The sequence below is a fragment of the Hippoglossus hippoglossus genome, chromosome 16, assembly GCF_009819705.1.
Source record: "Hippoglossus hippoglossus isolate fHipHip1 chromosome 16, fHipHip1.pri, whole genome shotgun sequence".
Lineage (NCBI taxonomy): Eukaryota > Metazoa > Chordata > Actinopteri > Pleuronectiformes > Pleuronectidae > Hippoglossus > Hippoglossus hippoglossus.
The window spans coordinates 17,759,787-17,772,024 of NC_047166.1; the positions used below are offsets into that span (position 1 = coordinate 17,759,787).

General features: G+C 39.9%; 1 protein-coding gene across 2 annotated transcripts in view; it reads left to right on the forward strand.

Moving 5' to 3' along the window:
• Positions 1 to 12,238, forward strand: part of LOC117776420 (ankyrin repeat and IBR domain-containing protein 1-like) — a 40,425-nt gene that overhangs the window by 5,786 nt on the left and 22,401 nt on the right. For both annotated transcript variants that reach the window (XM_034610308.1, XM_034610309.1), the window contains exons 4-9: positions 40 to 222; positions 1,216 to 1,333; positions 3,547 to 3,755; positions 7,561 to 7,649; positions 8,922 to 9,066; positions 10,429 to 10,595. In XM_034610308.1, coding sequence (XP_034466199.1) covers positions 40 to 222; positions 1,216 to 1,333; positions 3,547 to 3,755; positions 7,561 to 7,649; positions 8,922 to 9,066; positions 10,429 to 10,595 — 911 coding nt within the window. The remainder of the gene's footprint in view (positions 1 to 39; positions 223 to 1,215; positions 1,334 to 3,546; positions 3,756 to 7,560; positions 7,650 to 8,921; positions 9,067 to 10,428; positions 10,596 to 12,238) is intronic.

Below are 12,238 nucleotides of genomic sequence, written 5' to 3' on the forward strand. Positions count from 1 at the left end.
TTAAACACAGATTTTTTCCCTTTGTTTTCTCTGTCTCAGTTCCTGCTGCAGAGAGAGGCGGACCTGTTTGCGGAGAATGAAAACCGCGAGACTCCGTGTGACTGTGCAGAGAAGCAGCACCACAAGGAGTTGGCCCTATGCCTGGAGTCGCAGATGGTCTTTTCGATTGCCCCTGAGGCAGAGGGTATAGAGGCAGAGTACGCAGCCCTTGACCGAAGAGAGGTAGAGAATAAAATACTAAGAGGCAGTGGGTACACAGCTCTCAGTTTGTTCCCCTCAACTGGTGTCACTGTCAACATACGTATCCCTAACTTCTTCTACAAACTCCCTACTTTACTGTTTGTTATTGATACAAAATCTGATCTAAACCTACACAAAAAAACACACATAGATAGAGCTAATACAGAACATCCTTTGTCAGGAAAACTTTTTCCCCCCCTTGAGAGTCTTTAACTTTATAACTTTATACACATTAGTAAATAGCGGAAAATTATTATATTTTGTAAGAACTGAACCAGTTTCAGTCATAGAGTTGTTAGGTCGATAGTGTTTAACAGGTGAAGTGTTTGTTTAGACGCACACGCACACACACACACACGTTTGTACAGCTATTAGTGAGGACATTCATTGGCATAATGCATTCCCTAGCCCCTTACCCTAACCATCCAAACTAAATGCCTAACCCTTAACCTAACCTAAACCCAATTCTAATCCTAACCCTAAAACCAAGTATTAACCCCCTAACAGTCCCTTAAAGTGAGGACAAAGTGAGGACAGGCCAAAAATTTCTCACTTTCCCAAAATGTCCTCACTCTGTAGGTTGTAGACTCAAACTGGTCCTCACAAAGATAGCTGTACAAGAGCACATGCACACACACACATTAGTCACACAAAATAGCCTGCCTCAAGGCATGTGACTCCCATCATCATAAGTCACTGACGTAGTCATGCGTCTGTAATCATCTATATTTGATTCGCTTTTAATACTTCTATTCTTTTCTCTCCTTTGCCTCATTCCTTCCCCCTCTCCTCCCCTGATCTCACCATCTGTCTCCCTCTGCTCCTCCATTACTTCTCTCTGCCAACTTGGCCTGTTCCATTCCTGGTTCTGTCCGCCTTACCTTCATTCCCTCCCCTCTTATTCAACTTATTTATCATCCCCTCCTTCCATGCTCACTTTGTCCTTTCCCCTCCCCTGCCCCTTTTTTTCTCTAGCTATATGAGGGCCTGCGGCCTCAGGATCTACGGAGGCTGAAGGACATGCTGATAGTGGAGACAGCTGACATGCTGCAGGCCCCCCTCTTCACTGCAGAGGCACTGCTACGTGCCCATGGTACCATTAAACACACAAAGATACACACACAGTAACTAACAAGGTTGAGTCTGCTGGTCCTTAAAATTACTGCCAATAGGAGCATCCTTGTGGCTTAGTGTTTATACAAATGCTATTTATTTCCAACATTGCTGGTTCAATTTAAGCTTTAAACCTTGGGTAGTTGTTGTGAGTTGTTGTGAGCATGTCATTGTCACATTACTGAGCCTGAACTCCACCAAATATGTGAGGAAAAGATACAGGCACATCCACAAACAAGCTGAACCACCATTTTTTAATCTTATGCTATTTTGCCTGTATTGCTATCACTGATATAGTTTTGTTTACTATGCGTTAAGATTTGATACTTTCTTCAACTCTTTTCTCATTAAAACAACATACAGTGGGAAGTTTTGTGCTTCAACTAAATCCTATATTTGGCAAAAACTATACATTCTGTGTCAGTTATATTGTCAGTTATATTTTATATTTCTAAATATAAGCTAGGCAGCCTGATTTCTATCCACCTCATGAAGTAGTGGCGCGCTGAGGTTGAGGTTGTTAAATCATGGGAAAATGTTAGCAAAGCAATGCAATATGTCTGAAATTAATCGCTGGTCTTTTTAATTTTAGATTTAATGCCAGAAGAGAATAGAGTATGGGATTGAAATCTAGAGTGACACAGGGTGTAAAATTTAAGTTGCCTTATTAAATCTATTGGTGTGAAGTAATGTTGGCAATGAATTTAAAGCCAAGTTACACACCTTGTTAAGGGCTTGAGTTTAACAGAGCCACATTAACAGGGAAACGTTCTGTTCGCATGCACATAGTTCAGCTCATACGAATGTCCAGCACATATGATTTTGTCCAGTCAAATGTCTTTTAAACCTAAATGAATGTGTATGAAGCCCGTCTAATAATCAGAAATTTTTGCTATTTGATCTTAAGCCTTTGGGTGAATCTTCACCGAACTTAATTTAACTCACTTCAGATTTTGTTAGTTAACTTAAATGTGTCAGAGATTGGGGTTGATTTTCAGCCTTTAAATACTCGACTCTCTGATTCAGTTGGCTGAGTGGCTGTAGAGCCATGTGTACTGTGTGCTACATATTAGACATACTTTTAGGAGCTTAGAGATGAGGAAGTGACCCCAGAATGGTGCTATATTTATTCCCCCCTATCGTGGGAATGCTGCCTGTCTCTTAAATAGGGATGGAAAGTTTAGGAGTTTGGTTAATCTCCAGGAGAAGGGTTTTTGGACTTATGTATCGTTAATTTCTTGTAAAAACCTCGGAACGTTCACATTTTTCATATGAGTCGGTTTTCTTATCACAGTGGTGGTTCTTGCCAAGCTGTGAGCCTGTCAATCTGCACTTGTGACAATTTGCATTTCCCAGTTAATTTTTCATATTTAAGACTAAATGTGAAAATGTTAATTTCAGACTTCTTTTAATGGCCAAAAGCATGAAGATAGGGTCACACTCATTGATGAGTTTTAATTGAACGGAGATGGGGCAAATTGTTGCAATATTCATTATCTAAACGAGGCCATTTGGAGTCTGAGCCATTTGATTGGCGGTGGAACGTGTCTGGAGGCTGATAATGGCCTAATTGCACAGTTGACCGGGTCATGTTTCTTATTATTGGCAGCGACTTTTTCGTCAGAATATTTGCACTCCAGCACAGTCCACAAGTCATTCAATATTTATACTGAAAAACTCTCAAAGCTGTTGCTCTGCTAATGTGAGATTGAACAGCTATTCTGAAAGAGAAAACCAGATGGCAGCAGGTCTATGTTGTTTGAAAGGCTTATGTGGTAGAGTTGCCACAGGAGTGGGATTTGTGTGAGCTTTGGTGGATTCAGCACCGCGCTTATCAAATCTCACAATAGTCGTACATGGGTCGTAAATATGTATGGGATGGACTGAAACAAACTGTTTTCATGTGACTACATTTTGTGTGGCTGAAGTGGGAGTTTAGCTGAGAAGAAGTGTTCTATGAAAAGTCTGCCTTCTTATCAATAAGCACCAGGCCTTACTTCATAGTTCACTTGACTTATTTTTTTCTTGGAGGTTGTCCAAACTCATTCTTCATGCCCCTTTGTTCTTCATGTGTTCATAATAAAAAACAAAAGGGGTTCTAATTGACTTAAATTATGCTTCTGTTTTGTTTTTGTTTTGTTTACATCTTAACCTTTCTTTCTCTTACTGTATATTTTTACTCTTTTGCAACAGATTGGGACAGAGAGCAGCTCTTAGAGGCCTGGATGAACAATGCGGAAGAATGCTGCCAACGCTCAGGGGTACAGATGCCCAACCCACTTCCAAGTGGCTGCAATGCCTGGGACACCTTGCCCTCGCCCAGGACGCCACGCACAACCCGCTCTTCCATTTCCTCCCCAGACCAAATCAGCCTCATGCCTGCTGACGAGGAGTCTTCCCTGGTGAGATATGTCTTGAGGTTCCCTGTCAAGAGAGAGAAAATGAAATGCTTACTCTCCAACAAGCCACATCTGTGTTGAGCCCCATTTGTAAGACAAATGCAAATGAGAAAGTAGTGCATAGTTCCTGTATGGAGACATGGTTCATATTTGCCATTTAAGACATTTTCAGACATAAAGTCCGGAAAATGCTTGAGGTGTATCCTCCGGATAATCTCCTGCTCTCATGGGCTCATGCAAGTTTTTGAGGGGGTTGGCAGAAAAATCTCCAGGTATTGTCCAGAGCTTGTGACTCAGAAATTCGTGTTTTCATTTCAAGATAATTTTAGGATATTATCCGGAGTTCAGTGCATGTTTGAAGCAGCTGTAGTGACCCTGCACTGGATGCAGGTTTGACCAGGTTTTTTTACACAGATGACATTTTTTTTTCAGACGGACGGACATTTGTAACTGGCAATAGTAGACATGATAGATGAGAATCTTCAGTGTGTCATGTAACCGTACTCATCAGCGAAGAGCCATCAGATAAAATTGAAGCACAGAATGAGTAGCCTCAGTGAGCAGCATGTTTTCCTGAGCAAGGATAAAGCTTGCATGGAACTACACTAAATGTAACCAGCAGAGTGCCCGTAAAAACTGTGCAACAATGTTTATTTAAATTGAGTCCCCATGGTGCAACAGATTTCCTGAAGTGTTTCTGCTGAATTCTTTAAAATTTCATCACCACACCTGTCTTTTTGCATAATGCTGCATTATTTCCCAGCCTTGTAATCATTAGCATTCATGCAAGTGCTCTCCCTCACCAATATAAACACAAGCACCACCTCTACTCCTCAGAGAAACAGTGGTTTGTTACTTATGTTGTGGCAAGCTCTGAACATAAAGAGAGTATTAAAATTATTTCCAAAAAATGGTATTAGTAATTAGTTTTATTAGCAAGATTGAAACGCTCCATAGGCCAATAATGTAGACTGTAAAATAGGTATGATGCAACCCTCTGCATTAAACATGAAGGAATTAGTCATTAAATTAATTTACATTGGAAAATAAGATACTGATGGTACATTTAAAGCAAGGCTGCATGACTGCTGCTGTGGCTGTCTCTAATTAGTTTTACTCTGCGGCTAACATAAACTCATATCAAATATGATCTGTAAAGTTACATTTTAGCGCCTTGTTAAACAAAGATAAAACAAATATTTAGTTAGCTTTTAACAAGTAAGCATGAGTCATTGAAATGTGATTATGCAGCAAACACCTCATGGGACATGTAGTCTTCACAGCTCTGTTTGTAAATATGCAAATGTGCAAGGTCATAATGGAGACCTATTGCCCCCCAGCTGCTAGAGAGTCAGAATACCCCCTGTTTAATGCTCGCAACATTACCTTGACTTTGTCTGGGATATCCCCATTTTTTCACAGCAGTCTTATTTGTGAATAATAGCTGGTTTTCAGTCGAAGTATAACTCATAAAATATACAGTTGATAAAAAAGGGCAACTTAATACAGCAAAAGTAACCCAGCAATAGGTTTAAGAATAATGTTAATAAGATTAAAAGCTGACCTATTCAGCAGGTCAAACAAAACACTAACAAGTCCTGAATAGAGATCAAATAAGAATGTAGCAGATTTGATTTAAACACTTGGGAGAAACGAGATCCGCTAAGTTCGGACAGTAGGTCTGGGGTGGGCTGTGCTCGGCTGAGGGTGGTGACTGTTGTAACATCACAAAGTTGCAGAGGTCTTGACGTCTCGTTTTAAGGGTTTCTGAAAATGAGATTTCTCTATTTTGCTGTGGATTTAGCACTTTGATACTTTCACTGTATTTACATAGCACCTAGACCTGCTCGATTATCAAAAAAGACATGCAAATCGAATTTTCTGCAACATGGGACCTTTACCAACTTGTTATGTTCTGCTCCGCAATTCTTTAATGCTATTTCATGTTATTTGGGATTTCTACAAACAATGTTCAGTTAGCCTTAATAACTTGGTTAAATTGAAAGGACTCAAACATTCTCGTTCAAGCCTGGTTTATACACACTGTCCACGAACTCCACAACCGACCATACAGAGTACAGTCCGGCCTGCTCCTCTATGTTTGATGGCTGTGTAATGTGATGGTGAGCCGGTGCCTGAAACACTGAGCAGAAATTTATTTGAGATTTCAGTTGGATAATATCTTTTCCAGTTGAAAGATGCTTATGAAATCAATATGGCTCAGTAGCACAAGTACAAATCACATTGCTGGTTGGAATGTTTACGATTAAGTGGATCTATAAGTAACGTGTGATATGAAGTGAAAGAGGCCTCATGACGTTTCCTCTCTCGTATTTAATTTCTCTCTAATCACAATTTGCCACCTCACCATCTGTGTTGGCAATTCTCCCCATCTCTAAAGTGTTTGTATGCATGGATAAGGGTTTCCATACGGGTGTGCACATTGTCCCGTCAAGTTTGTTTTTATGGAGCTCAAATGAGGCCCCTGGCCTTTAGCTGATTTTATGCTGCTCGCAATTTGTTTTGAAGACTGCCAACAAGGGTGTCAAGTGTGCTGGATAACAATCAGTGTCCCAGAGGAGGTCAGCAGCATAGAAGGGCAAAGTTCACTGTCGTGTCATCTGATTAGAGCCTGGCTTGAAGGTATGGGTACATTTTTTGGGCAGCAACTAAACTGTGTGCAACCTGCAAAAACAGCTTCATCACAAGCTTTTTAACATCCAAAATCTGAGTGGTTGTGCTTGTTGTGACACTTGTAAACAGTTACGTCTGCAATCGATACTGAAGACTGTATTGTAATTTTCATAATTTTCTGTAATTTTATACGGTTTTACTCCTGACATTTTTGACCAGGATGTTTCAGGCTTTTAAAAATACATTGACATCTGTGGGGAAAATTAGAGGTGTCCAATCTCTTTAGAGGATCATTTAACCTTTGGATGTTTCAATCCAGTGTTTTCAGAATGTGAACTAAACTGATAGATGATAGCTGAAGTCGACACACTTGATTTACCAATTGCTCTTTGAGAAATTACCCGCTGCATTTGTCTGACACTATCTTTTGTCATGGCTCTGAGAGGGCGTGTCTTGAACTGGGCCAATCGACTGGGTCTACTTAAGAGCCTTTTGTAAAGGTTACAGTTGATTATGTCACATTCTTCTCTTCCACAAGTCAATACTTACATTGTTCAAGTACACTGCATCCTTTATATCTTTTGTGAGGGTCTGTCTTTCTCTGAAACAAGGCCCGTTTGTGTGTGTATCCGTGTGTCTCAAGATTCAGTGAGAGTGAAAACAATACATCTGATGATTAGTATCTAATTAGTAAACTGAAATAAAGACTAAAGTATATTTGATTCGGTTCTGGACCATAGAACCTGTAGCTGGTGTGCACATTCAAACACTAGGATCCAAGAGCCATTTAACCATGTATTAGTGGTGAGCTTGATGAAGGGAAGGAGGAAGGGTAGAAAGGATGGTATAATGGATGATTTCTGTTCAATGAACAATACACAACTCAATATATTACCATTCCAAAACAAAAGGAGAGGTCATCATCTTGGCCTTGGGTGGCCTTTGGTTCAGTATTATTGATATATATTTAAGATAGCTTCGTCAGCCTATTCTCTCGTTTGTTAAATTTCAGGGGGTTTTCATTCAAAGTGTGATGCAAAATAATGCATAGATTTTAATGAAGGACCTTTAGAAATTGAAACAGAGAGATTCACGAATTACTCATTTTTATTGGAGGTTTTATGTAACTAAATGGACTTTAACCAATTAGTATCTTCTTTCTTTTGTCTTACAGTGTGGAATCTGCATGTCTTCCATCTCCGTCTTTGAAGAACCTGTTGACATGTCCTGTGGCCACGAGTTCTGCAGAGCATGCTGGGAAGGGTAAGCTAATGTTTTGGGTTGGCCTGCAAGTTCTGTGGATTGCCTTGCTATGTCCTTAATGTACTTCCACTGATCCTCAATGCTTTTCTTTTTATCCAATGGCTGTTTGGAAGGCTGGGAGATACAACATAAATTATATTTAAGTGACATATTGGTGATATTTTTATTACACACATTTTTGAAATCTCCTCCTCCATGATTTACCCCTTTGATGCATACAACGACATCACTATGATGATTCCAGTTGACCATTAAACATATGTCTGCTTTAAAATATTATAATTTTTAATCATTAGTGGTTTCTATTAGATTAATTTTAAAATCACAGTGGAAATAACAACTAAGCTAAAACTAATAAAACTGTATTCATTCAAACCAAGCAATGGCACAGATAGGCTTTTAAACCTCTGAACTTCCAAACCCACCCAAGGTTTAAAAGGCATGTTTTCTTTAAAAAACCCTAACCTATGCTTCTGTCAGGAAAAAAAACAAAACAAATTTAAGCTGAGAACTGTGATATTCAATCAAAATGACTTTATTCTATGCGTTTCATTAAATTTTTTGTCATAAATAAACCAAAACAAATTTGATTAAAAAAACAAGTTTCTGTGCTTCTCAACACAACTGAGAATCCATTTTTGAGTCAAGGGACAAGCTTGTGGAGCCTTCAGTTTCCCCCCAATATTGGTAGCAATACAGTTACCACCTAGTCATCATGATGGTGTGACTGTATGCATCAAAGGGAGTTTCAGGCATTCTTCGTTCAGTAGGGGGTGGGATTTCAAATGGTGAAACAAATTTGTGGTGCTGTCTGCCTCCTTCAGTTTTGCTGCATATTTCACAGATAACTGCTGTTTCTTCAACGGATGATGCATCCACTGCTTTTTCTTTTCTAAACCAGTTTGTTTGCTCCCATCCTCCATCACTGCTCCTGAACTCAACATGTATAAAATCTCTTTGGCAAATCCAGTCTTTCATTCTCTCCAGGCCCTCTCCCTGCCCCCTATTTATACAAAAACATGTCTCACCTTTATATATCACATACACTTGCCCAGGAGAGTACTCTAGATGGCCAGGCAAGTTTGTGTACATGTATGTTTTTTCTGTGTCTTTGTGAGGGAGAGAGCTGAAGGGGAGAGTGAGAGAAGCAAAACTGCAAAGCAAGTCTCATTCCTGCACCTTATAGTCCTTTACTGCATCCAAGCTATAATACACTGAGTACATTTGGGATATCAACCACCCTTCACTGCAATATATATCATTCTTTTTCAGATTTCTAAATCTAAAGATCCAAGAGGGTGAAGCCCATAACATCTTCTGCCCGGCCTTTGACTGCTACCAGCTAGTACCTGTGGAAGTCATAGAGAGTGTGGTGTCCAGAGAGATGGACAGGCGATACCTGCAGTTTGACATCAAGGTAAACCAGATCAGATCAAAAACACAGATGTGCTCATAGTGAACAGATTTCTTTAACGCTGATCCCACTGCACAAAATATTGAAATCACAGTGTCACCTCGAGTGATAAAACACATGACTCCTCTAGTTCACGGTACAGTAGAAACAAGGAACAGAAAACATTAAACAGATTTTTTATTTATTTTTATTCAACCCTGGTTAACTATGGCTGTCTCTTCTTACCTAAGTAATTTTTACAAAAGTAAAATAACAAAATAAACAAAATAACTCACTCCAATATCCATTAAGGTGCAGCATGTAGAAAGGGAACTGTACTTAAACAACACCATTATTGTATTGTGTGATTATCATGATTAAATATCTGTATTTTCATTTCATTTTAATTAAAAAAATGACTTGTCTTTGTCCGTCATCATTATAGTGACTGTGAAACTGAAGTGTTCCCACACAGCAAACCTAAATGATGAGGGAGGGTCTTCAAGCTCCTGTTTGTCTGCTGTCACCATGACCACGATCCTACAGCACATCCGGTCCTTTGCTAAAGTTGTCCCTCGGAATTTGAGACCCGTATGCACACAAATAAGTTCCGCACGTGGACCCGCTGCATTCGTTCGGTACACGTGGGTACCGAAAGGCCCGTACCGAAAGGCCTGTATCGGAAATCTTCGGTTCGGATACACCCGTACTTTCAGTGTAAAGTTTATTCGTAAACAGGATTTATTAATTTGAACAAAATGTCAGATTTCCTACTCTGGGAACTCACACTGCAAGGAACAGAACAGTGCAGAACTGAAAAATGATAGCTTCTAAGCACGTCACACAACATCACCAGCCAAAAATATTTACTTTAGATTGGTTTCAACCCAACTATTATTTCCCACCTGTAACTGTGCCTACCCGAAAAGTCCAAGAGATAAACATCTTTAATAAATGAACAGCCAATATGAGTTGCCATCGAAACATGAACATTTTCTTATTTAAGCTGTAAAGGCACAGTCATCACATTCATTTTTGAATTACTCATAAAATAGGGTGGCATTTATGACCTGTTATAGTTATTGTCCTGATGATCTGGACTCAATAAACAATTCCAATAGTGTAGGAGATTATTATAACAGAGGTTAACATGTTTTATCAGCATTTGTTTTCTTTCAGATTTCTTGTTTGTGCACAAATGCAAGCCTGTAAAAAGTAAACAGGTGCAAATCCAATTTTTTCCCAGTGATCTTTTCAAGCACAAACTGTCAAATTTTCAACTTCGAATGTTGTGGATGATTTAAGTATAATACCGTCACCCTCTAAATTATCTACAGTTCCTGTTGAATTGCCAATTGATTTTACTCTTTGCTTCTTCTGTTACAGGCATTTGTGGAGAACAATCCAGCAATCCGCTGGTGTCCTATGGCAGGGTGTGAAAGGGCTGTGCGACTCAACACCCAGGGTCCTGGAGCTTCCACCTCAGACCCTCTTATTTTCCCCCTTCTTCGTGCCCCTGCAGTAGACTGTGGCAAAGGCCACCTCTTTTGCTGGTCAGTAAAGTGCACTCACTTTGTATTTTAAAATGTTAACGTTTATATAACTTCTATTTTCCAAACTTTCTGTTTTCTATCTGTCTGTCTGTATATGGAACACTTATCTCTAGAACTGTTCATCTTATCGGCTTCATCGGCTTTACACTCAAGGAAGTGCAGTGTCGAATTTGGTGTGATTTTGACACGCGATGTGTTCAATATTAATAAACTTTGAACAAACAGGTGACCAGTGTTCTGTAACAGCCGTGGTTGGGACATCGTACGTAACAACAACGGGTGCATTCACGACAAGAAATGATTCTCTATGTTGGGGTTCTGCCTACTGAGTAGAGCTTCACCAAACTCTAAATAAACAGGTGAATGGCTCTTTGTTCAGCAGCCGTGGTGCGGCTTCAGTGTCACTTTGAAGTGGCTCAATTACTGCAGGTCACATAAACTTTCTGAAAGAAAGCTGCAACCAGCATCACCCCAGGCCAAGCAAACAACCCATTCCAAACAGGCAGGTTTTGATCGAGAACTGCACAAGAAACTGTAATGATGATGTAATGATAGAGGTTATTAAAAACAAAACATTTGAAGCCAAGAATACATTTTTTTTCAGTCTGACAAGAAGACAGATAGGATGTTTTTTTGTAATAGAAAAATATTACACGTGTCCGTCTATGTATGTTTATGTGGGAGACAGTACACTCACCCTCTTTGCAATTTATTAACACACTGCCCCAATATGATGAAATAGAAACATGTTTTGATAATTTGTCATTTTTAATATCATTGTTCCAAAGTGCTGTGTCATTGTTAAACAGAAAAAGACTGAAATAATCCAGACTCTTCTGAGATTTTGGTGTCATGTCAAACCCAGTAAAGAGGAACTGACGGCCATTTACAGGGAGCCAACAGTGGCCTCTCCAACAGAGAGAGCTCTGTTGGCAACCATCTCTTCAAAAAAACAGCACTCCATCGATCATTTCTAAATGATAGAGTGGCTGGTGAAAGCCATCTCTGAGTAAAAGGCATATAACAGCCTGCTTGAAGTTTGCCAAACAGCAGTTCAGGAAGCCTGAGAGTATGAGGAAAATTATTTCACAGTCTGATAACGTAGAAATGTAACTGTTCAGAGCAGAACAGATCTGAAACAAGCTAAAGGATAAAAAAGTACCACCTGTGTTTCTTAACTGCTGAACTATTTCTTCTCTTCTCTACTAAGTGTACAAATAATTTGTACAACTACAGACCTGTCTCTCTTCTTCTTTTTCTCTCCAAAGCACTTGAACGTGCTATCTTTAATCAACTCTCTTCCTATCTTCACCAGCACAACCTTCTTAATCCTGACTAGTCTGGTTTCAAGGCAGAACACTCAACTGAGACTGCCCTCCTTGCTGTCACCGAGCAACTTCACACTGCTAGAGCAGTCTCTCTCTCCTCTGTAGTCATCCTTCTAGACCTTTCTGCTGCGTTTGACACAGTGAACCAGCAGATACTTATTTCCTCCCTTCAGGACCTGGGTGTCTCAGGCTCTGCCGTTCCCTGCTCACATCCTACCTCAAAGACCGTACCCACTGGGTAACTTGGAGAGGATCTGTGTCTGAACCACACACTACTGGGGTCCCTCAAGGTTCCGTCCTGGGTCCCCTCCTTTT